Below are 26,471 nucleotides of genomic sequence, written 5' to 3'. Positions count from 1 at the left end.
AATCTTTGCCCTCTGTTTAAAGGTGAACATATTATTCTGTGGTTCTCTTGAAGAATCACTTAAACTCTTTTTCTGCTGTAGCCTATGAGTGAGTATGTTTTCCTATGTTTAATAAAGAGGATATTCCATCCTATTTTTTCCTTCTCTGTTTCTCTTCTCTGTCCCTTCTTCCAATGCATGGCTTTCTGTTTTCTTCTCTTACTCCCTTCTTCCCTCCCATACACCTATTTTCTTATAATTAATGCTGATTTCTAATTTCATTTTTGGAGATCATTCATAAATGCACTTACAAAGGGGTGACTTCATGAGAGTCTGCAATTTAATTGCCATTAGAAGTTGCATATCCTGCATTTCTGTGACTTTTAATAGGAGAGTTTTTATGTCCTTGGGTATTGCCATAGCATTTGTTACTCTATTGCTTATACATTTCAAGATAAACATGAAATTTGACTAGAATATTGATTCAGATTAGTTATATTGCTTTGCTGTGTATTAAAGCTTAAAGAGGTACTGTTAATGTGAAACAACTAACACAACTTTTTAATAGAAATTCTACAGAATAAAAGTCTTACTACTTTTACCTGATACTATGAGATAAATTATGGGTCTGTTACTAGCTCTAATTACTAAGCAGTGAAATAACTTAGAACGATCAAAGATATACTAGGTAAACTTTCCCTCAGGTAGTTTTTATTTTGTCATTGAATTGTTGTCATTTAAATATTAATTTTAAATTCAGTTTATTTTGGTTTTAAATCCATTTACTTATAAATTTTGTATTGCTGTTCAGAGAGGATTTCAAAGTATGTGTGTTAGAGGGCAGTGGAAGTTATTTATAAACAAATACATATATGTGTGTGTATTATGTATGTATGTATTTTCTGATAAGCTTTATGTATTAAAAAAACCCCTGTAGAATACTGCCAGCTAAAAGAAAAATTAAGAACCTGCTGGCCAGATACAGTAATGTATTTTAAATTATTATAAATGATGGGTTTGTATAAATATGCTAATGTTATTTTCTCACAAGGCTCATGGGCTTGAATTGATTGAAACTGAATCCAGAAATCACCTGAATTAATCGATAAATTACTAGTTGTAGAGATACATGAGATAAGTGAAACTTCTATTTTTGAGTAATATTTTTTCAAGATATGTAAATATTATAAATCAATAATTGTTCAAAGTCGAATTTGAAATCACTTTACAGGATTGAGCATAAGTTAGTTTCCTCTTGCCATCCAGTGTTTTTTGATGTAACAGAGAAGATCTAGATCTAGGATCTGCAGTAATACTGGGTTGGAAGCGGGAAGATAATTTGTTATGCCTGTGTCAGAAGTGAAGTCATTAACAGCAGGACAGATCAGTTTAAAACAACCAAATAGGAACCCTTGCCCTGAGTAGCTGATTTGTATATTTATTTCTTTTTATTATTTAGTACTGGATTTTATGCTTCTGAAGGAAGAGTTTGGGCTTATTACTGAGTTATGACCTTTATGTACTTGTACTGCATTTAAAAATACATTTATTCAGTCAAATCCTACTGATTTTTACCTAACTTAAACATACTTACCTAAGGTAAGCTAAGTCTCAATCCCATTGCTTTCAGTACAAGTTAGTTAATCTCTGTAGATAATTTTGAAGATCGTGTCAGATGATCATCAGCATAGCATATTCTATTGAAATGGAGTTTGTAACTTAAACAAATTACGTTAAATTTTGCAGTATATTACATTGTTTTAAAATTGTTTTTCTTTAAATTCACAAGTCTACTTTAAAACTTTAAATGCACTTTAAAAACATTTACCTGAAACCTGAAGGGGGGGGGGGGGGGGGGGGGGGGGAAGGTGTTCTTCCTTCCCTATCAGCACCTCATTCCAAATACAGTAGAAGAAAGACTGTAAAGAGCTATACTAAGTCTTTACTGTTGGCAAGTTCTAAGCCAGGGAAATATACTGTTGTTTGGGGAGGCAAGAGGAGGAATAGAAACTATGCTTTTGATCTTAAATAACTTTTTTAGTTTCTCTAATGTAGGGCAACTTTGAGTCTTGCAGAAGTTAGGAAGATGGTTTGACAATGCATAATTCCTGAGGTATTAATAAAATAAGGTATCGTTATCTTTACAAAGAGCTTTATAGATAACATGCAGCTGAGGAGCATCATCAGTAAATCTGTTGTCTGGATGGAGCTCTATGATATCTAAATAGATATGTCACTAAACTTTTACATGGTGATGTGGGGTTTGTGTATACATGCAAATTAGTCTAAATTCCTTTGTGTCCTCAAGTACTCTACGAGAGCGATTCACTGCTTGGCTGTTTTGGTTTTTGTTTTAAGAAAGGATTCATATGTTGTTTGTATTAGAGAAGAGCTGTGAATTGTACTGGGGTTTATGAATGAATAATGGTCATCTTCTCCCCCTGCCCCATTTTTAGGTTAGTTTATCCTATACATATGAGACGAAAGATGCCCTGTGTTTAGTATTAACCATAATGAATGGAGGGGATTTGAAGTTTCACATATATAATATGGGAAATCCTGGCTTTGATGAAGAAAGGGCTATTTTCTATGCTGCAGAACTGTGCTGCGGTCTGGAGGATTTGCAGAAGGAGAGAATTGTTTACAGGTGAGTGTTACCTACAGTCACTCATACCTTGAATTTTCCATATCTGTTCAGCATTGAATGTATTAACTGTTTTCTACTAAAAATGTGTACTTCAACTTCATAGTAAAAGAAGCAACGAATGTTTAGTTGTCCTTTTCATGGCATGTCCTTCAGAATTAGTGATCTTATTTGTCTTCTCAGTTTTAATTTAGATTTAAATACTTGCTGTATTCTAAAACATTATAAAGTTGATTGAAGGTTTGTTTGTAAAATGATAGTAAATTGTGATTTACAAAGCAAATTCATTAGTAATTCAAATAAATAAATAAATAAGTTTTAGGAACATGGGATTGTATTCCTGCCCACTCTAAAGTGGAAGTTCACCGGAAGGCCATTGAAGTCCTGTGCTGCATTGCTTGTTATGACCAAGAGGGTAAAAAAGTTGGTTACAATCTGTATTGCCCTCTTTCTTCTGTTTTTATTTCAAGTTCCTCCAATAACCACTTTATTGCTTTTGAATTAATGAAACTGTTGGAAGCCTCATGCATTGTAATTGAGATTGTATGATCTTACTTGTCTTTTCTGTCTCTGTATGTGCAGCATTTAACCCCTGGCATGCATTAATATTACAGAACAAGTGAAACAAACTTAGTGGTGGACCAAGAACACTTTCTTTATCTTTCTGGTGTGTGACACCAAGTACCACTTGTTTTCAAAGATTTAAAGTATAATCCTGCATAACTTTAATATAATGAGTCCTAGTCTTTTCCCTCTCCAATATAGAAGACTAGCATACACACAGCAGAAAGTGGCAGAACCACAGAGTAAATCAGACTTATGCTGGTTAGTGTATGTGATTCCTTAAAGAATTTGGGCAATCTTGCAATGTTACACAGCATGTTTTGGCATACATGTACGAGGGAAGCAAGAATAAATGGTTTTGCTGATCATTCTCCTCATATGTATCAGCTACAAGTAGATCATTTCACATTGCCTAAGTGAAAACAAAACTGAGTGTTTAAAATAGAAAACAACAACAAAAAAACCTCAAACAAAACCAACAAAATCTCCACATCCCTTCTGTTTGAGCCCAACTTGTTAGGCAAACTACAAGACAACCTTCAAACACATCTGTCAAATCCTAGTGTTCTCTGTCTGTAACTCCAGATCTTGGAGCGGTCCTGGTTTCTTCTGGAGTGCTCTTGGTGTCTAGATCTCTGCCCTGCTTTCTGCTACTACATAACCAGTTTCCAGTTATTAAGAATTTGCATGGCCTTTAATTTATGAGCAAGGAAAAAAGTTTCAAAACTAACTCTGAGTAAAATTGCCTCAATTAAAAGAATGGGAATTACTCTTAGTCCTCTGTTCCTAACAAAATGAAGGACCGAGAGACAGTTACCTGTACATGTGTTAGTAACTGAATAATTTGTATGCTTGGAGGAAAAAGAAGAGCTTAAATTTAATCATAATACCTGAAGGCGTTATTTAAACAATTCAGTGTAGGACACACTAAGGGAGTTCCTGCCTAGTATGTAAACATATGAAAAGAGATTCTAATTATACCATGTCAGCCCAACTATGCTTGAGTACTAAAACTAGAAAATATTTGGGTAATTTTACGCTCTCTGTAGAATCGCTTTCAGGCCTGCGCTTTTTAATATCAAATGAACAACTTTTTGTAAAACAGAGTCTTGTTTCTTCTCTTTTGCTAACGGTGGTTTTTTTCCCTGATGGTCTTGATTTGTTTTTTCCCCTATGTTTTTGTACCATTTAGGAGCATAGTTGTAATTCTTTACAGTTTTAAAGTCAAGAAGCCAAAACATGTGGTCATGGAAGTCTTCAGAATATCACCAATTACAGTGATATGTGACACAATCAAAATTCTCTATCAGGCATCTTAATGGAAATGCCTTTAAGCAGCAATATAGTGATTTTATACTATTAGTGAAACAGAAAGCTTGGGGAAATTTGCCATGATTATTTTATTCTCACCAAAGAAGTTATGCTGGCAACCTCCCATCTTAATGTTGTTGGGGGAGGGAGAACATAATGAAGCACATTTTAATTGATTCAATGATTTATTTTTCTGAATTATGGTAACTAATATTTTTCATTCTCCAGAGCAAGAAAATAAAGAAGGAATGTTTTTCTTATTTTGCTGTCATTTTGAAAGCATTTAATACTGGTAGGACCACTGAATTTCTGAAATTGGAGTTAGTTCTTTTTCTTGTTGCTGTATGTCAAGATCTATTACTGCATTTGTTTCCTGCTTTAAAGGAGGAGTTTTAAACTGTGTTTTCACACAAATAGCTTAAACTGTTAAAGCATACTTTAATTCTGTAACATAATATTTTTCTTGAGAACATGTTTTTGTGGCTATCCATCTGTATATTCACAGTAAAGTCTCCTGTAGAGGCAGTGAACGAAGGGAAATTCAGAACTTCTGAAAATAGAAATCCTCTGTGCAGACAGGTGTTAGCAGATAGCAGTGAAATCAGTTGATCTTGTCAGTTTGTTCAGTTCTAGAATGGCAGTTTTAATGTAAGTCAGTCATGTTAAAATTCGTTATAAATTTATTATGTTTGGGATATGTTGCCATCAGTAGCAAAATGCCTCATAAAGTGGAAAAACTAGGCCTAACTTTCCTCTCTGTTAACAGCACTTTTACTGTGTGTTTCATGTGTCTTTATACCAGTTATTACTGAATTTCAAGCAGTGGGGGTTAGTGCTGTCTGTAGGACCCTGGAGTCAGTTGTGCCATTTTGTTAGTGGGGTTCCCACTGGATTAAAAGAACAGGTGCAGAGCTGGAAGGAGGGCCCTGCACTGCCCCGTGATAGCGATTGAGCCAGTTTGCTTGTTCAGTGGTAGCTTGTGAAACTATCTGTAACTTGCCATATGTTGCTGACATCAGAAAAATAAGCAAACAGACAGGAATGGGCAGTAGTGGAGCTATTCATCCATCTGCTACATAAAAAGTCTGATAATACTTAGAGCAAAATCAGGATTTGCATAAGACAGAGAGGGGGAAAACTGCTTGCTTTCCAAAAGGGACTTAATTGCAGGAGTTTTCCAGCAGGAGTTACCTGACTCCTCAGGGATGGTAGTGTTTTTTATCAGATAAGCTGCTTGGATGCCTAGATTTTCCTCGCCAACTCACATAGGTGTCCATAGCGCCACTGAATGTGCCTGGAAGGTCAAAGATCAGGCTGAAAGACCTGCCAAAGATGTTGTGGATAAACCAAGTAGCTCCTTGCCTGCCTCGTGCCTATGGTCAGAGTAGATATCTTTACAATGAAATCCCCTGAAGGATTTTTTATCCAGAAATTTTCTCTGTAGGAAGACTGGTGTAAGCTATAGCAAAAATAGATCAGTTCTTGTTTAGTCCAATTTAAAATAAATATATAATTTTTATCTAACTGTTTTTAATGAACCTCTTAGTTTTGTAAGCTTTGCAGTCCTCGAGCCTTTCTTTGCTTCATAAGGGAAAATGGCTGCCTCTGTTGTGAGAATCGCATTGATAGCTCTCATTCTGAGCTTGGTTTTCAGCTCGAGTAGCCTGTTATCCAGTGCAGGACTAGCGTCTATGTATTCCAACAGAAACTGTGACTTTGGCCTCTGTCGTGGTGGAGGAAGGCTGATATTCCAAAGCTAGCATCTCAGCTAGAATTCATAGCTGAATGCTTCCAAAAGCTCACTTCTTTGTGAACTACTAGGCATAGAAACTAATAGCATTAAAGAACTGAAATTTTGGTTAGAAATAAGTTTTACTATTGACTGACCAAAATCATGTCAGAACAGAATTGGCTTCTATTAAGCAGCAGATGTTGCTAGTAAGTATTAAGTTTTAGGTGAGGCTTTAATCAGCCTTCTTGGAGATGGAACTCTTTAAACTTGTTTACTTGACTTAACCTGAGCATATATGATCTGCTTTGAGGTAGATGTGTTTCTACCTAAAGTTTGAGCTTAATTTTTTTTTCTTTTTTTGATACTGGTACGGGTTTGTTTGTTTGTTTGGGTTTTTTTTTTTGTTTTTTACTCTGATCTCTCCTGATTTCTCTGGTATTGTAATCTCATCTCTAATGTCAAATGATTAACATTACGGGGTTTATCTTGACTTAAAAGTATTAAGAGGAAAGTATCTTGTTGAGTTCTTTATATAGTTAATCTCATGAAATAATGAAACTTTAACCTGAATACACATACTTCAGACATCAATTTATCAATATTTTGGGGAAAAAAAAGCATACAGATTTCTTGGTGAACAAATGTGTGTGTATATTTCTCTCATTTTGAACGTAAATTCTAGAGTTGTTCTTCCTAAAATTGCTTCTTTTACATTATTGAGTCTTTTCTGCTTGTATATGAAAACTGCTCTTGTCACAACTGTATATATAGCCATATATGCACATATTTGGTTTTAATAATCTGTTCCATTAATAACTGAATATTTAGCCAAGTACTGATTTTTGCTTGTCTGTTTCTCACCTTATGAGATTTATGGAGGAATAAATCTAAGAGACTGTATTGCAGTCCATATACTTTCTGATGCATATCACAATTATATTTTATGTTTTATACATATATTCTATACTTATATATATAAAAGTATGTATGTTCTCAGTAGAATCTACTAGAGGATGAGTCCTAGAAGTAACCTCTGAACAGCTTCTGATTCAGCTTCAATGACTCCCCAAATTTTCTCTGAGGGGGAAATCCAAATATCCCACTGAGTTTCTTCTTTTGTTCTTAAAGTAAAAATGTACAAGAAGATGCCTATAAAATGCAGCACTGAATTAATTGCCCCTTTTGCTATTTCCTGAGTCTTGCTAGCATTTAATAGCTAAAAAATGTTTCATGTGAAATTTTGTTTGCAGAAAAGTAGTAGAGACTTAGAAAATGGATTGCAAAGAATCCTAACTAGATACAAGTGTCTAGTAAGCTTTAGAAGCTGTATGTCCAAATTAAAGGAACGGAGATTGAATGGATGGTATCAAGCCTATGCTTAGTCTTGGGAATATTATTCTTTGTTGATATTCTGACACCCTGGGATGGAATAGAGCAAGGGGTCCGCATCAAACTCCAGCAAGCACTCATGTGTTTTACTGTTGCGGAGTTGTATGGCTTATACTTTCAGGAGAAATGTGTCTCACTTGTGAGTACAAATTTGGGTGTAAGTTGGTGGTTCTTCATATCATAATTGTACTGTCGTGTAGAGGAAGTTTCTCATCTGTGAAATATTAATTGCTGTTGTTAATATAAATGGATTAGAGAGTTGGGAAAAATGGATCTCGAGTTCTATGGTTAAACTATTTGTATTGTAGATCCTCAACTTCACAACTTTTTTTGTATATAGGTGGAAACTGGAAAAATTGCTTTAATCAGAACCAAGGAGCCTTATGTTGCCTCAGTTGCACTTGATGATGGCTAATGATTTTGCCTTTGTATAATTGACATTTCTATTCTGTTTAATTTGTAGAGATTTGAAGCCTGAGAATATACTCCTGGATGACTGTGGTAAGTAAATCTTAAGTTTGAAATTGGGAATAACAAATCTCATTAATACCATGCCAGAAATCAAAGAGACTTCTTCATAATAAAAGGAACCTGACTGACAAATGTTAACTTTAATTAGTAAAGAAAAAACTACCATTGCTTTTTAGAAAGTAGGGGAAGATACTGGATTTTGGGGTGATGACAATGTTTGAGGGGTCAATTTCCCATGACTTACTTTTCCCCTCTTGCTCCTCTTCCTGCCCCACTCGGTTTAAGATGGCTAAAACTTTTATATAGATTTGTTCTCTGTTTGTCTTTTTTTTGACTATGGAAACATAATTTGTTAGATGTATGGCCAGATTTTTACTTAGTAAACTATAATTAAGCAATAAAGAAGAAAAGAAGTCTGAAGCATCTCTGTTTGTTTTAACATTTCAACTAAAACAGGTCTGATGGTCACTGATGCATATGTGGCTGGAAGGAATCAAGGAAGTACAAACAATATGAAGAAGTGTTTGTAGTTTTTTGTTTTTCAAAATAAGGAAATTAATTTTCTTTAATGCCCTTGTATGAAATTTATCAGAATCTTTTGAATTCACTGTAGAACTTGTGCAGCAATTACCTTCTGAGCTGTGGATGAATATTACCAGTTTGTTCTTGTAATTGCTGAGTATTTTAGTTAAGGAAAAACCGGTTTTGAAGTCATTAGCACAGTATTTTTTTTAAAGTCAGCATGTTCTGACTGATAAATTTCTAAAAAGGAGATGCTTGGGAGAAGTCACTTTCCAATAGCTAAAGCTTTGCTAGACATCAAATGCATTCTTTATTTTTTTTCTCTCCAGCAATGTGTTGCAAAATTTGAAGGCTTCTTTGAGGAAAAATGTGGCCTTGCAGGACTGCACTAGAATGCTTTCTCTCTGCCAGGGATATTCTGATCTTGTTCCAGAGACCAGAGGGGACTAATTAGAAAATCGCTTCAGGAGCTCAGATCCTGCACTTGAAAAGGGCTTCATCAGATGTCAGGGAATAGAAGAGCATCTGAATGTATTTAAAATAGCATTTGCTGCTCAAAAGCATTTAGTTATTTCCAACCAGCATATAGAGTGGTACTTGACTTTCTCCACTCTCTCCCCACCCCTTGATTATCTTTCACATGTAAATAAGAAATTAATATGCTTTTAGCTAACATCGATGCTGTAGAGCTTTTTGGCTGACAGAGGATATATGCACAAAGGCCACTTGGGTATTGGAACGGGCTACGCAGAGGGGTGATGCAGTGGCCACTCTTGGAGGCTTTCTAGACAAGAATTTACAAAGCCTTGAACACTTTGTGCTGACTGCTTGCTCAGAAGGTTGTACTAGAGACCTTCTCAAGTCCCTTCCAGCCTAAATTATTCTGTCAATCTGCGATGTTTCTGTAAATGACAGTGTTCCTGTCCTTATATCCAGAATTAGATATGTATGTTTGTTTGTTTTTTCACCTGAATTTTTCTACTGCAGATGATTGGCAATTTTCTGTTTTAAAATAGAGTTGAAAAATTATGTCTAGCCTTTCATATTTTTATTAAGAAATAAATTCATGAGAAGGGGAAATCCTAATACTGAACTGACATGTTACAATATAAGTAATTCTAAGTAGATTATGGCTAGGCTGCTTTTCTTTTGGGATGGGAGTGGGGATAATAATTCCAATTACTTGTGCTTACCATCATTAGGGTACTTAGAGGAAAACCTAATGTCTTAGTACAGGCTACATTTTTCTTATATTTCAAATAAGTGGAGTAAATTCTGGCGTTTTATTAGGAAGTCAGAAAGCTAAGTGTTTGTGGTGGGAATACAGAATGGAGTAATACAAGTGTCTGATGCACAGATACAGAATTTGAAATGAGCAGTCATCATTTCTATTCATCCTACAGTAGCAGCCTATGCCAAAGTTAAGAATTAGTGTACTTAACAGTGGTGGGGTTTTTTTGTATGACCTTCAGGAAATCAGTTAGATCTATGCCTCTCTTCCTTTACATTTTTAAGGGGAGGTTGAATGATGATAAATCACTGCTTTCTAGTTAAATAAATTTAGTGCTCTGAGCATATGAATGTTTTGATGTTTTGGGGTGGTTTCTTACGAGGTATGCTGCAGAAATTTTTTGTTTTAAAAGTAATGACATTTTATTATTTGCTGACTATGTATAATTTATTTTAACATAAATAGGGCATATCAGAATTTCAGATCTTGGATTAGCTGTGCAGATTCCAGAAGGAGAAACGGTCCGAGGACGGGTTGGGACTGTTGGTTACATGGGTATGTAAAGTATCCTTTGCTACATATATTTTATCAGAAAAATTGTTTCTGTGACTATATGAATAACTTGTCCAAAGAACTATATTGGGTCTGGATTAGTTACTGGACATTTTATGGGAAAAAAGGTTACAATATGCAGCGGTAGATGTTAGTAGTCAATTAATAAGCCTACTGATAAACTTAACTTTGGAAATGCTAGCTTTAGGTAGAACTTTAAGAAAGCACCTAATTTTTTTTTTGAGGTTCAAAGAGATTTAGGGTCACAGGTAAGCAGACCAATTATTATGACAACACATTTCTTTCCATGCTTTGGAAAAACTTCATTCTTAGTTTGTAAACAATAGTGATCTGAAGTCTTAAAGAACTTAAGTGCTTCTCTTGGATATAAACAGAGTCCTTGCTGTAGAAATTAACATTTCTTCAAAGTACGGAGGAGTTATGCAAAGATCTCTGTGCAGAGCCAAAAGAGTACCTGAGAGTTTTTTCAGTATTTCATTAGTTAAAGTGAATTGTCATGGGAGTTTCTTTGGGTTTGTTTTGCAGCTCCAGAAGTGCTCAAAAATGAAAAGTATACATTCAGCCCGGACTGGTGGGGTCTTGGGTGCTTGATTTATGAAATGATTGAAGGACAGTCTCCATTCAGGAAGCATAAGGAAAGGGTCAAACGGGATGAGATTGACCGGAGAGTAAAGGAAGACCAGGAAACATATTCAGACAAGTTCTCGGAGGAGGCAAAATCCATCTGCAGGATGGTGGGTGAAGAGACGTAGAGGTTTGAAAATTAAATTTCTAATCCTTTTTAAGAGATGAACTACTTTATTTTAATGTCTTCTACTGAAAATTTTTCAAAGCTGGAGTTCTTAAATCTTTCTTTGGTTCAGATGGAAGTTTGTGATTGTCCATGATTTGTTCAATTATCAAACTTTGAGAATTCAAAACTGTTTTCAAGATGAAGGAAGGCTGCATAAATTGATTTTTTCATCACATTAATGAAAAGGTCCAGTACTCCTTGGACTACACGTAATTATAGATGGAGTACAATAGCATGCTCAACTTTGATACTGCATGGGGAGAAATGGCAGAGTCGTGTACTAGTTTCCTTGCCTAAAAGAGTCTGTATGAGACAACAGGGTTTTTTTATCTTGCATGTTCTTAAATTTAATAAGAAGCATGTCTATGCACAAAGCTTCAAAAGTTTTCTTCACTCGTTTATGCAAAATATGTGCATTACTTAAGCCCATCGTAAAAAAAGTAAGTCTGCCTTTCCCAAAAGTAAAGTCTGCTGCGAAGTTGTACTGTAAAATCTATTCAGCATGGCATCAATTAAAATATTTTCACATCACTTTAGGTATAATCTTCAAATGGTCCGCTTCTGGGGATTCTTTTGTCTACTGAAAATCTTTTTGTTCCCAGAGTGTCATAGTTTGGATTTCCAGTTAATTTTGATACCATGATAAATTTCATCTCATAAAAGGCCAAGTAACAAAATCAACTTATTGAAAGGCATTGTATATAGATTTTTTTTTTTTTTTTTAATTACGGGATTATATCACTGGATCAGCCTTTTTTTCCATATCTTTGCAGTTACTTGCTAAAAATCCAGAGGAACGACTGGGTTGCACTGAAGATGGAGCTGCTATTGTAAAGCAACATCCTATTTTCAAGAATATTAACTTCAAGAGGCTGGAAGCTAACATGTTAGAACCTCCGTTCTTGCCAGATGTAAGTAGGTGAGACAGATTTGATTAGTATCTAAAAAGGCAAGAACTGTCATAATTCTGTGTTGGCAATTATGAACTCCAGAGGAACCTTTACAGTTAGTTGAATTGGCAGGAGAACGCCGTTGTAGGTATTGATGGCTAGTTGTTTTGTGGCATTTCATCTGAGATCACAAAACAATTTACAATAGTGGTATTGCTCTAGGGAGCTTTGTAGCTGATTTCTTAGCCCTTAAAAGTCTGCTTCAGATGCTGAACAAATGCAGGTTAGCTTTGAAGAAATTACTCTGGAGTCGAAAGGAGGGTGACAGAAGATATAGTGAATTATGACAACCATTAAGAAATCCAGAGAAGTTGCATGCTGTTTCTGTTTTTGATATTTCTTTTCTGTTACTTGCAGGATGGATGGAATTGCTCAGGTGCCTTATGACAAAGTGTCTTTTATATTTTTGCGTTTCTATTTTGTAGTACGATGTAATTTGGTGATCAGCAATGTGAAATATGAAATTGCAGACATTTTGCTGCCCCTTTGCTCATCTAGAAAAGAAAAAGAAAACAAAACCACAAAAACCCCCAAAACCTTAATGAAGCAATCTTGTATTGTACTGCAGCCTCGTGCCGTATATTGTAAAGATGTCCTGGACATAGAGCAGTTCTCAACAGTAAAAGGAGTGAACCTGGATACTACAGATGATGACTTCTATTCCAAATTTGTTACGGGTTGTGTCTCAATTCCTTGGCAAAATGAGGTATTGTGTATTTCATAAAAAGATTATTTTCTTTAGCACAGCAATATCAAAGATTTAATAAGGGATATAATTATAGTATTAACTTTCTCTGTAAAGAAGTTTCTGCTGTAGACTTCTTTGCTGAGAGACTTCAGAGAAAAGTTTTTCCCACAACATAAATAACTAGCTAAAAATTGAGATCTATAGTAAATTTGCATAAATAGAATCTGGCATCTTGTCATCATAGATACAGCCTACAGAACAACAGTTAGCATCAGTATGACCACATTTTCCTTGTTCTTCTGTCTTCTTGTTACTCAACATTGCCGTTCATAGGAGAGGGATAGAATGCTATTCAAAGTATTCAAAAGCAAATAGGTGCAGTGCAAGCTGTTTGTGTGTCATGCCTGTATATCAATAGAGTAGTCAAGTGACATAGTAATACAGAACTGCAGATTCACCTTTTTTAAGGTTTCACAACAAACAATTGAACATCAGTTGAGTCAGACTTTCTCTTAAAGCTTTTTTATTTGCCTAGTAAATGAGCATTCTAGAATTCTGCATAGAATACTAGAATTTTGCTACCTCTGTGTGCAGTTCAGTGGGTATTTAGGAAATTCAAATGTTCTTCATTATTTCAGGAAGAGCACTCAGTAACAATTATTTAAAATTGTATTTCTTGTTAGGAATGCCTTCCCCCTATCATAAGATGTTCATAACTTTCTGAAATTAGTATTGTCTTGAAATCTACTAGTGTAGTTTCTTTCCTGGTATGATTTTCTAATTTTCTTTAAAGCTTGAACAGAAAAGATGAGCAATTTCTGAACAAGTCAGAGAAAAAAGTACATTCCCTTTTGTTGCCCTTTTGCTTTTTTTTTTTTTTTGCATTTCATTAAGAAGGAGATTTGAAAGGTGTCATTTGACATAGAAAGTTTTCACTAAGAACCAATGAACCTTAGGCTGTTGGAGAAATAAATATTTCCTATGCTATGTTGTAATACTGAACTTAAGAATATGATCCAGTCATTAAGAAATGCACTGCAGCTTAATAACTCTAACCCTACATAGAATGATAAAGTCTAAAGTAGTTGTGGAATTCTGATGATGGTAATTCCTTCTCTTCAAGGAATAACTGTAGACTTCATTTTGCAGGTGTGCTTATTTTTTCTTTTAATTCATGTTACTGAGCTTTCCCTCAAATCTTTGCCTTCAGTCTCTTAAGAATTCCTCCTCCCCTCCCATAATTCACCTAATGTCATGGTTTACAACAAAAGCAGACCGCATTTCTTCTTATTCCTCTTTATGCCGTCTGTTCCTCTACTAGGTATACTCATTTGGTTGCATGCCCATTATGATACATGTGCATCAATGGCACTCACCATTAAATGCCAACTACATGTGGGCATTAGCCACTCTCCTCCTTCTGACCATGTACATTTTGGTATTTTCTTTTTCTGCTGTCCTTTATGCACCCAGTAATTGTGGTTTTAATTCTTTTGTTTTCTGTGTGTACAAACACAGATTATTTCAAAATCCCTTGCTTCTCTCCAGAGACCTGTCTTCATTACTTTTTTTTTTTTATCATGAAGTATTACCTTCTCCATTTCATTGCCTTATTCCTAATTACGGTATACGTTAGTTGTGGTTTGATATACAGTTGCCCAAAACAGCAGAATGATGTTATAATTACTGTAGTCAGACATCAGCTGCTTTTTCCCCTGAGAGTGCAATTTGTCCCCTGTGTAAAAAGTATCTCCCCTGATACTATGCAGGTACTAGTATTCTGCATAGAAGAATCATTTCTCCTACTTAATGTCATGTTTTATTAATAAAGTTCAGTGCAGGGTATAGAGACATTATATTTGTTAGGCAGAATAGATTAAAAGAAAATCACTTTCTGGTTCTAAAAACTTCTGCTTAGTGCATCATGGGCAGAAGAAATGCCCTAGCAAAGCAAGGGAGTATCTGAGTACCTACCTGCACGGTAGTGCTCTCATTGCTATTCTTTAACTTTCCTTGTGTGCTCAGCAAACTAATGTAGACTTTGTGCCTTCCTTCATGGATCTCTGTGAGTGGTGTAGTTTGGCTGATAAATCTGTAAGTTGTTAGGAGTACCTGGCCAAAGTAAATAGATAATACATGTTTCATGTATTGAGAGGCTTGTATGGATATTTCATTTATATTTTCTATGTTTCAAAGATGATTGAAACGGGATGCTTTGAAGATATCAATGCATATGAAACCGATGGTACTGTGTCACCAGACAGAGAGAGGTCTCCTAAACCAAAGAGAGGCTTCTTTCACAGACTTTTTAGTGGAGAGGTAAGGGTATTTCTTTTCTTTCATAAGAAAATAAACAGTAAGACCTTGACATCCGTTCTATTTTTTACGTAATTTTGTGATAGGAAGAACAAGTTATTTGCTGAATCCTGAAACTAATGTGATCTGTTTTTTTATGGCTTTGTTCCTGCACTGTATTCCAGAAACCCTGTAACTCCAGGAGTTTTTCCTCCCTCAGCATTTTGTCTTCCTCTAGTGTCTGCTAGCTGTTACCTGGGGAAAAGGTAGTGTGTGCTAAAGATTAATTTGGGTCTTGCTCCTTACGTATTTTGCCAGTTTCTATTAAAAAACTTCTGGGGAGATGACTTCAGAGATAATTGAGGCCCCCTTTGTACAAACTTCAATAAAATTGACTTAGGAACTCAGAAGTGAGTGTAGTGGAGCAATGCAACTCCTAGGACTCTCTCCTTTAGAAAGTTGGGATCCCAAGGAATCATTCTAGTGTATTAAGCAAATAAGTAAAATTATCCCCTAAATGAATGAGTGTAAAGAAATGTCACGAAACAAATACTAAAATATCTTAGGAAGTTTAATGCCTTTACCAAAACAACAACATAATATATGTTTAAATAGCTTCTGATAACGCACAGCCTTCTCTTACAGACCTAACTTCTACTCTTTAGTAAACATTTAGAGGTATATGAATTGAGTAGTTACCACCTAAAAGACATATGGGATATTGTGCTTGTTTATAGGTTGTGAGAAATAGGCTATTTATAAAGGCTTTCAGTTGAAGATGATGTACACAATTCTGCTTGCTCAGTATGCCTGCACTTAGAGTGGAATTATCTTGAGAAGCATGAGTGTATTCCAGTAGAGAACACTTCTGTAGAAATTACTTTTGCTTTCAAGCAGAAATGGAATTTTGAAATTGCTAGGAGCATATCATTAAGTAGCCACAACAGGGCCATGTATTAAAATTGCTTGATGATCTTTTTAGTCATCAGCTGGTAATTCACCTCTCTAAAATGGTGCAATGCTAATGGAATGTATAATAGTACTGTGATTTTTAGTTCACCTTTCCAAATTCACTTTTCCCCCACTTACAGTAATGGAATTGAAGGAATAGTTAAGTGTAATAATAATCTCGCATAGCTAAAGTTAAAGCTTGTGTCTTACTGTAGTCTTTTCACACCGAATCAACAGGGTTCATACTGTCCCAAGATATGGTTCTGTGTATTGAGAAAGAGTCCTAAAAAAATTATATATGGCTTGAGAGCCTTTGGTTGGTTTTGAAATAATAAGGCTGCAGTTAATTGTCCTGTGAAGTTAAAAGAAGAAAAGATCTTAAGGTTAAATGAAACTTTAATGACTTGAGATTTCGGATTGCATTGTGGTTTCCTTTGATATTCCCAAAGCATTTAGTTAGCATGGAGTAAAATGTGCTGGAAGAAGAGCCACCCCCCAACTGCCCAGCCTTTCTGTACCCCATAAAACACAAACCAACAATAGTATCAGTTCTGCAGCTGAATTGTCTCTTTGTCTTCTGTTGCAGGTCTGCTTTAAATCTGATTGCAGTGATGATGAGCAGGAGTCCTCCAGACTTTAAATCATTTTACTCTCATCAGAAATGATGAGCAAACTTTAAATGTTTTATATCTCTGTAGCAAAGTGTATTATATCTATTTTTTATCTGAGTTCAAGGATTTTTGTACATTTGTACTTCATTTGTTTTAAGATGTATATTTTCACTAAAGCTTAATTGTACAAAAAGCAATGAGTGCCATTTGAGTGAGTGTGTTTCTGTATGTATTTGATTTCTCTTGATTTTTTTTTCCCCTCAGTGGAATAAATCTAGAAATTCAAAAAGGATTTTAAAGCACAGAGATAATATCTATGGCATCAATGTAACTTGACTTTGTATACTCCTGATAAAAGTCTTGTTCATTAGGATCTTTATTAGCAGTTTTCTTAACGGTAAAATTGCTGTACTGATAAGTTTCATAATTCCGGTATTATCTGGCAGCATGGCAGTGCCATTACCTAATGTATCTCTTGAGCAACTGCTAAGGAAAAAGGAATTCAGTGCACTGTGGCCAGCTACTATGAATTGCTCTTTACTATCTGGCTCTGTAGAATGTCTTTCTGTATTTCTATATATAGAGAATTCTGAACATTTAGCTTAATCTGTATCACCCCATTCTTCTCCTTTTTACCCATCTTACACATACTCTACAGTTTCTTGGCATGGAGCATGCAAGTAAGCCTATGCCAAAATTTTGTAACTATATTTTGAGTACTTTATTGTCTTTACTAAAGGAATTTCTTTTTACCTGTGGGGACACCTTTTTATTTTTTTCTGTAAATGAAATTGTTTACAACTCCGTGTAGGAAGTTATAGTTTTATAATGGGTTAAAAAACAAAGCATGGCCTCTTCTTAGTAACCTCTTCTCTGCTTATTATGTTGTAATATGCAATGTTGTACGGTTGACAGCGATCACTGCCACTGAGGGAGGGACAAGGTAGTATTAAGTTTCAAATTTAATTATGTAAATAATCTTTCCTTATAAACTTTAAAAACGTAAACATTAAAACTGTCTTCAATGATTCCTTCACACAGATGTGGAGCTGGTATTGAAGTTTTAGTTACAATTACCTGATGTTCATTAGTAAAACTGTTTCCAGCTGCTTGAAAGCTTGTCCAACTTCTGTTCTTCTGTACTTAGAGTATGCCAGACTTTCTTTTTATTTTTAAAGTTTCCAGTAAAACTATTAGTCTGTGTATGAGAATGAATTTAGGGAACACATTTCATTAAAAGGCTCTTCTGTTTTCAAAATTTGAGTTAAGGACATGAAAGATAAAGGGAATGCTCTTGGAGACAGACTTTTGTTAACATACTCTGTTCTGTATTCTGACGATTTGTCTCCACTGAGCGTGCATTTCTTTTCCCTTCAAATCTCTAGGGCACCCACCAGACCACACATGTATTATACACACAGCAACTGAATATCCCTCTACCTCAGATGGGTTTCTGCTTGTGATCTGCAGACTCAGTGGAAGAAACTTAAGCTGCTTCTGAGAAACTCACAAGATAACATTTGATACTCAAGCCTATCATCAGGTTTTAATTCACAGTATTTTGTTTCTAGTGACAAACGTTTTAGTGGGTTAGAATTTGAAAAAAGTTGGAAAACCGGCGTGTTACAGAATCCTACTGGGGCTGAGCCTGGTGTCTCCCTGTGCCACAGAAATGAGGAATGAGACTCTTTTCCTGCGTTTTCCATGTGTTTTTCCTGATGTCTAAAAGAGCTCAGAGGACAGCAAAAAGTACAAAGGGAGAAACTGGCTGAGGGAGAGTTTGAATGAATTACTGGAAGATAGTCTGATGCAATAGTGAAGGGATGGGAAGCTTGACAGAAAGAAGTATCTAAAGTAAGGGTGTTGGCTGGAACCATATGTTGTGTGAGACAATGAGTTGGCGTGGGGGTGACCTGACCCTCTTTATTATGTACCACATTAATAGAAGGACTCAAAAGATGAGAATGGAGAAATAAGGAAGTAACAAAGTGTTTTATAAACAGCTACCTGGTTGGAGAAACGATCATGTTTCTCTGATTAAGGGGTCTTAATTTTTTAAGATCTTAGATTTGCTGTTCTGAGGCAAAGGTGACCATATTAACACTGGACATATGGGGTGACACTCTGGAATTAATGCCTGCTTAGAGCAACTTGAAATTCGGGCAAGAATACCGTGGACACAAGTTCAGTATTTTTAATGAAGAAAATACAGGAACTGGCTTTAACAAATAAAAAATAAATAATCTGAAAGTCTATTTATCATGTATTTCAAATTTTCTTTCCATATTGGAGGGGGAGGGATCTTAACTTAAAAAATAAGTAAGTAAAATCAACTCTTCTATTTTGAATGCTGAGACTTAACACTTTGCAGGGATCTGTGAAGAGAAAAAGGCTAGATGAAGAGAAAAGGGAAGCTGTTCTAAGAAGTGGTTATTTATACATCCATTTCTTTGGACAAGGAACTCCAACCATGTGAGAAAATGGAGGATTTGTTCATTTTTATGAAGCTTTATTTAGTTTCATTTCACAAGTTTTTTGTTACGTCCTGAATAATACTATTGAATTGTTTTTTAGTAACTACGTGTTTGCAGGATTAGAACCTAAATTCTGTTGGTTTGGGGGCCTCTTTTTTGTTTATTTTCTTCCTCAGTAGGCTCAAGATGGCATTTTTCTACTATAAATTTGTCCCTTTTGGCTAGAAATGTAACCACATAATAATGACTAGGTATTATCTAATGTGATTCACCTAATGAATTAGAAAAGGCAAGAAACTGGAAGGATCAGCATAACACTCCTTATATAGTATATGGAGATTAAGATGTTATGCTGTTTTATCTAAGGTGGAGTAGTAGTAGTGTGGAAATCATTTCTGAAACCAGGGAAAAAGGTAAGGAGAGGGGAGAGCACCTGAAAGCAAAATATTGTGATGTGATACCAACTTTACTCTTGATTTTCGTAGGACACAACTGAGACAAAGAAGGGGGGGAGGCAGCAGGTTGAATATACTGATCATGTTGCCTTTTATTTCCATGAAGCTGGGTTGTTTTTTGTCTGTTAGTTTGTTTAAAAAAAAAAAAAAAAGCTAACATAAATTCTTGTCATTCTGTATGACTGCATTATACCTCCATGAATTCAGATTCTAGATCCATGTGTTAGCAGGCTTTGATAGCAGTGAGACAATCCAACAGCCCGACTGCTTTGTTCTACTGGTGCAAGACATGGAAAAATGTATGGAATTCTGTGGAGTTACTTGCATGAGATCAACTCTCCTTTTTTCTGTGGCTTGTGTTTCCAAGCATTTGTGTGTAAGTCTTAACGTCTGCTTGTGCATACCTCATGAATCTATATATTTAGCTCAAAATTCAGAAACTCTGAAACAATGTACCAGTGTGTTATTGGTTTACTTAATGCTTTTGAATGTTGTGACCAACAGAATAGAATCTTCATGCCTCAGGGTTGTTCTCTTTCTATAAAAAAATTGTCAGCTTGTTTTTTTTTTTTTTTTCTGGAGGTGTAGTGTTCATAATAGAGATGGTGTTACGTTTCTGGGTTGTAACAACAACAAAACAGTCTCAGTTGAAAAAATGAGCACTTAAAAGTAATGACCGTATAATAAATAGGAAAAATGTGGTATTTCTGTACAAAGAGAGCGCTATTGACAAATCTTATCCTTTAGTAGATGTTGTATGTCTTTTTTTCCCCAAATCATTCTTAAAACAATAATGTGAAGGTGTTTGATTATGAAAGAGAATTATCTCCATCTCAGAAAAAAATTATGTCTAATTTGAGAAATCAGTGATAGAAGCTATTAAAAACAAGTAAAATCCATTTTTAGAATTCAATTATTTTTCAAACAATACTCATGTAAGAAAATCTTCATTGCCATTTGTACAAACGAAGAATACTTGTTTACAAGTTACTAAAGTTAGTCAATAGAAGTAATATTATTTTGCTTTGGTTTACAATTTAGTATTACACTAATTTAACACTGGAATTATCACCTTCATTTTAGTATACATTTTCAGAAAATACTTCTCTTTAGGAAGTACTCAAAAAACTGGATTAAAATTAGAAAATTAATGGAAAGCATCTTTAACCTAAATTTATCTTTACTTTGATTTGCATTACCTGCCTGGCTCATTCTGATGATGATGATGTCTCTTCTGCTGAATGTGTAATTCTTTTTTGTTTCATAATTGTTCTTATGGTGTAACTTAAGTTTTGCACAGGAGATGTAGGTAACTTTTTTTCTCATGTTCCATGTATGTCCAAACCACCAAGTATCCAAGTATAGTGTAGCCGACTGTTAAATTTAGTTCCAGTATCTCCAAACCACTGAACTGTTCTTGTGTGAGCTGTTTTCTTGGATGTTCTAGCATTGTTATTCCTGAAATAAAAGCAAAACACTGCTGCATATCTCAACCACATGTATTACTGTCTAATGTGATTTATTTACCATGTCTATCATGGTTAGTAGCTGGGATAGATAAAATAAAAATTGTAATTTAAAAAAAAAAATCACAATTCATTGAAGCACAAAATGTGTATTACATGCTGTAAATCTTTACCAATGTAAGATTGTCAGATCCAGGGAAAAATGCTAGTTCTGTTCTATTTGCTCAATTGATACCTTATCTCATGGTCTGAATCTTCATTTCTGCATAAATTTCTGTGTGAAAAGACAGAATTATTGGGATGGGCTATTTTTCATTAACACATTTACTGTGATAACACTATGAATGTCAGTGCAAGATTGGTCACTAGTAGTTGTAGCTCTACTTGTCATCAGCCTTATCGTGCATATTGAATTTTGTACTATTGCTAAAGGAAACCAACCAGACTTCACTCTCCTTAAGAGATTTTATACCTTGATATTAGTTGGATTTGTAGGGTTTTTTTGTTATCAAATACTTTTCAACAGCAGGCTGCTTGTATCTTCAATGTTTTGCCCTGTTTATGCAAAAGCTTTCACCGTAATTTTATGGCATGAGTTGAAGGGCTAAGCGCTCAATTACTATACAAAACAGCTTCAAATTACGTGACTTTAATAATAACTGTGCTATGGCATATTGCAGATTATCTGTGCATATGTTGAACTGCATGGGCCAGCAGTCTTGTGAAGTCTATTGGATGGAGAGGTAGCAATTACCTGCTGCATTTTTGGTGGAAATGCAGAAACACTTCGGGGCAGGAACTCCAACTCGTCTGACCTGTTCTTAAAAACACTGAATCAAGAGGTAAGCTATGCCTAGGTAGCCTGTGCTTGGGAAACCCTTCCACATTTATGATGTTCATGTCTGTCTTACAGACAAGGTAAAAGCATATTTCTTATTTTTTTATTTTTTTTTTCTCCTGGAGGTTGCGATGAATTCATCATCACCCACTAAATTACACATAACCTTTTAGGTATTCACTGTTACTCCACTGAGACTGTGACATTATTTTTCTTTGTGGTAACGATGGCTTTACAAAAATGCCTGTTCTCTAACCCCGCCCGCTTGTTCTTGCCCCTTGCCAGTTTTACATGACTTTGTTTTTGCCAGTGGGGCAGCTGTTTGACCGTGTGACTTGTCACAGGCAAAACCGTGCATAAGTCAGTTTGAATTGGGAGAATCTACTGATAAGGTACTTGCCAAAACCCCCACCTGATACCCCTGAGAGCTCTTCCAGTTACCCCAACTCATGGTTAATGAGCCAGAGGGAAAGAGAGGAGAACCAAGAGGAGCGTGCTTGTGGGCAGGCATTGCCTTGCCGGTGAGTCAGCAGCCCTTAGGGGCCTGGCACACATTTTGATGTAAAGCTTCAAAACAGTTTTGCAAAGACTTGACTCGGTTGGTGGCTTGTTTAATCTTTGTTAAGAGCTTACGCTCTTTTTAATGTGCTTAAATTTATTTCAAAGTGTGGAGTGGTGCATGCAATTATCACATAGTGTATGTGGCATTCCAGCTATGCTGGTTTTTTTCATGTATCATTTGCTAAATAAAAAATTCATGATCATCCATATGTTCCAGAGAAAACTCTCTGCAAGCTTTATCATAAAATAATCACGAAAAATATTATTTTTACCTTAAAAGCTCACATTTTGTTACACATTTATAATGAAATAAGGGGTTTGCTGTAGGTTGAATTGCTTTCAGTGCTGTAGATGGGTTTGCTTTCAGAGGAATGTTTCAAATGGTTCATCTTCATTAACATGCTAATAAGGTTAACTGCCAGAGCAGTGTTTTACCGAATATTTGGCAAGAGTGTGATCAGTAAGGTGGTTCTGTCGTGACTTATGTTGGCCTGAATATCCAAAGACATGAGCTTTCCTTTTGTCCATCCCTGCTAGCAATAACCAAGCTGCATGTTAAGTCCTTACTGGGAATTTCTTTTCTTGAAAGTTCCAGGAGACATTCTCCATTTCCATTGCTGGAACCAATTGCGTGTGTTTGAGATAAGAACTGGCAAGTCAACTTCTATCGGCTGTCATTTAAAATGTGTATTACCAGCAACGAATTACATGAAAATCAGTGGTTGTAAGTGGAAAGTTCACAATACCGATGATTTTTTTTTTAATTAAGTGCTTAGTAATAGAATCGACGATTTAAATATGGTATTCTCTCTCTTGTAGACTGAGTATTTAATACGTGCTCTAAGAGTGCAGAAAGTATCCCCTGATCAAGCAAGCCCAGAACCACGCGGGGAGCGCTGAAAGGCTCCCGGGTACGTGGCCAAGTTCCGTGTCCGGTTCCCGGAAGGGTTTTCTGCGCGGAGCCGGAACCAGCACTGCCCGGCCTACCTGCGGGCACTACCTGCGCCCTACGGGAGCTTGCTGGAAACGCGAGGGGCGAGCTGCAGGAGGCACCTGACGTAGAAGCATATGGAGCCTGCGCTTTTGCGTGGTTGGGGATGGTGGCGGGTTACAACGAGAGTTTGGGTCCCTCTGGTGCATTTCGGGTCCTTGCTGGGCGCGCTGGAGGGGCAGCGGGACATGGAGGAAAGGGGAGAGCTGGCACAGCCGCTGCCAGGTAGTGAGCCGAGGCGGGGAGAGGGGCTGCTGTTGGAGCCAGGCTGGTCTCCGGGCGGAGACAAACGCGAACCAACCACCGCTCCGGGCTGGAGGCACTTGGAACCGTCCGGACACCGCGGTGCGGCCAGCCGGTGGGCTCTAGGACCCAGCGGCCGCCCCCCCCCCCCCCCCCCCGCCGCGGCGGGAGTGGTCTTGCTTCTCGTCACGCACTGGCGCCCGCCTGTTCCACTGCGCTGCGATATTCGGGAAGTCCTCTTCTGATTGGACAGGGACCTTGTCGTTCTCCCTGCTGCCCCGCCCCCTACCTCGTCCCCGTGCCTGTGTGTGTAGGTACGTAAGGGTGCGCGTGACACCAGGCCGCGCGTGCGCATCCCCCGTGGCTGAGCCCAGGGCCGGGACTTTGCTCCGGGGTGGGCGGGGCTAGCCCGGGAAGGGGGCGGGGCGGCGGCGTGGGGACTGATGGGAGGGATTCAAGATGGCGGCGAGGCAGCTAGGGAGTGCTTGTGGCCCCCTGCGGCGTCTCCCTCATTCATTGCGGCAGTGACGGGCGGCGCGGCTTAGAGCTGGCGGCGGCGCCTCGGCTGGTTTGAGCGCGCCGGGCGAGCGGGAGAGAGCGAGTCCGGGAGGAGGAGAAGAAGAAGAAAAAGAAGAGTCGGGCCCGCGAGGAGGAAGGCGGCTGCTGTCGGGCGCCTGTGAGAGGGCGGGTCGGTGCGGCGGGTCGGTGCCGCCGGCGCGAGCGGAGCAGCCATGGCCACTATGGAGAAGCTGATGAAGGCCTTCGAGTCGTTGCGCTCCTTCCAGCAGCAGCAGGGTCCGGCTGCCATCCCTGAGGAACCGCTCCAGAGACCGTGAGTGACCCGCACTCGGGGACTGGGAGGGCTCCCGAAACGCTTCGGCGACATCCTCCACGATCCCGGGGGAGGCCGCCCCGCCGAGCCGCTGCCGCTCGGGAACTGCGGACGGCCTGAGAGGCAGCTGGCAGTCCCCGGGGGAGATAGTCCCGGGGTGATTGCCTGCCCTTGACAGGAGGCTGTTCCTGTGGACGTGCCTGGGAGTGCTGCTGGCTCTCCGTTTAAGTTTAAGCAAGGAGTAACTTTCTGGGCAAGCATGTTGGAAATATGCAGCAGTGTGGGTAACGAATGGGAGATACCGGAATGCTATATGGGTTTCACAGACTGTTCTAGGAAGTAAGATCTTTTCCAGCAGTGTATTAGCTGAAGATAAAAGGCAAAACCCCCTAAGCATAACTTAAAGCCTAATGCATCTGGGAGGGAGTTGATCTGGGTGTTTGTTTATGACAAACTTCACTTAAAGTCTTGTGCTGTAACTTGCTGTGCAGAGACCTAAGAGGAATTAGTTTAAATATTTCTGGTGCCCATTTGCCTTCTTAAACGTTAGGGGTGAGTGCGTTACATCCGTGCGATGTTCAGGTTTCCCGAGGAGCTGTTCTGTACCATAGTGCTGCCCCTTACATTTGCATCCTCTAAAACTAACTTTAGACCTTGGTGAAAAGACACCAAGATTTTTATGGGATAAGTACATGAGTCACGTTGTTGCTCTTTCTCCAGCTGTTGAGGAAACAGGAGAAGCAGAAGGATTGAGGAGCAGGTAACTTCTAAATTGGCAGTGGTGTAACTTTTGGCAGAGGATGCTGAGCAGTGGAGCTGGGCTCTTGGCCACCTGCTCCCGCAGTACATTCTGATACGGATGCCAACTAAATTATCATGGTTGATACTGTTTGGAGAATGTTGCCTCAAACAATCTCAATGCATTTTCACACTTTTGGGGCACAATAGATGAAAAACTTATCTTCTTCATGAGCTAATTGTTTTTAGATGCCTTACTGGTCTGCAGGGACTAATTGGTCTGTTATGTGCTTTTTTTTGTGCTAGTACTGTGTGTGACATAGAGGATAGATGGCCATCTATGTCCAGTCTTTCCTATATGTAGTTGAAAAAATGTGTCAAGTTACTGATGAGATAGATCATGGTATTTCAAGAGAAAGTCCTTAAAATTATTTGTGATGCTTGCTGAGGGATGTTATGCTTGATTGGGGAGTCTAAATTTAGGCATGCTGTACTCAAAACACTAAAAAATTAGGGTTGTAGTTGTCCTTGTTGACTTTGCTTTGTGTTTAAAAATAGGCTGTATGTTTTAAGAAAGTTGATGGTATTGTATGCCCCCAGGAGCTGTAGAAATTCAGTAACAGCACTAAGCCTCATAAAAGCCTATGAAGGGATATTGTCACAGTCTTTGCTTAAGTTTCACAGACTTTTAGTGAAATACCATTGTATCTTAAATATAATTCACAATACTGTCTGCATGACTTTTGGGGGGGGGGAATGGACTGGAAAGGAAAATTGCTTCTGTTTTCCTTGTGTTTGGGGAGAGGTGTTCATCTTCATTGTGGTTCCGTACAAATAGCACTTAAATATTTTGTAGTTCTCTGTGGTAACTTCTATTGTTCTGTTTACTGTCATAAAAGGATGTAAGCTTACCTGTCAGAAATGAAAGAATAAATTAATTGGTGAATGTCATAGCATAAACACTAGTGGTTTGCTCTTTAATTGTTTCATTAGATCAAAGTTGTCCTGTTGCCTAAACTAGACAAGTGGGAAGCTGTCATTCCTTGAGTTATAGAGTAATCTCATTACTACAGGTGGTGGTAGACATTTTTTGTTGGACTTTTTTGCTACAATAAAAGTAAAACCAGCTACCCACCTCTACTTTTTTTCCTTCCAAAATAAACTACCTT

At 37.4% G+C, this 26,471-nt stretch overlaps 2 protein-coding genes across 7 annotated transcripts in view; both read left to right on the top strand.

Annotated features, from left to right (window-relative positions):
• The window catches only part of GRK4 (G protein-coupled receptor kinase 4), a 42,077-nt gene extending 22,312 nt beyond the window's left edge, over positions 1–19,765 (top strand). Inside the window, exons 9-16 of one of the 2 annotated variants that reach the window (XM_075752601.1) lie at positions 2,436–2,626; positions 8,083–8,120; positions 10,309–10,398; positions 10,942–11,150; positions 11,983–12,120; positions 12,728–12,865; positions 15,044–15,166; positions 16,680–19,765. In XM_075752601.1, coding sequence (XP_075608716.1) covers positions 2,436–2,626; positions 8,083–8,120; positions 10,309–10,398; positions 10,942–11,150; positions 11,983–12,120; positions 12,728–12,865; positions 15,044–15,166; positions 16,680–16,733 — 981 coding nt within the window. In that variant the 3' untranslated portion in view covers positions 16,734–19,765. Of the gene's footprint in view, positions 1–2,435; positions 2,627–8,082; positions 8,121–10,308; positions 10,399–10,941; positions 11,151–11,982; positions 12,129–12,727; positions 12,866–15,043; positions 15,167–16,679 lie in introns of those variants that run through there. The other variant, XR_012835427.1, reaches the window with a different exon arrangement.
• Positions 19,766–24,167: 4,402 nt separating this feature from the next.
• HTT (huntingtin) overlaps positions 24,168–26,471 on the top strand; it is a 90,696-nt gene continuing 88,392 nt past the window's right edge. For 3 of the 5 annotated variants that reach the window (XR_012835426.1, XM_075752600.1, XM_075752598.1), the window contains exon 1: positions 24,177–24,564. Coding sequence is in view for 4 of the 5 variants with exons in the window: in XM_075752600.1 (XP_075608715.1) it covers positions 24,464–24,564 (101 nt within the window). In the remaining variant the exon portion in view is untranslated. Of the gene's footprint in view, positions 24,565–26,471 lie in introns of all 5 variants that reach the window. The other 2 variants (XM_075752597.1, XM_075752599.1) reach the window with 2 other exon arrangements.

This window comes from Balearica regulorum, chromosome 4 (genome assembly GCF_011004875.1).
Source record: "Balearica regulorum gibbericeps isolate bBalReg1 chromosome 4, bBalReg1.pri, whole genome shotgun sequence".
NCBI lineage: Eukaryota > Metazoa > Chordata > Aves > Gruiformes > Gruidae > Balearica > Balearica regulorum.
Note: the sequence above shows the minus strand (reverse complement) of the source record. Positions and strands in the feature narration are given on the sequence as shown.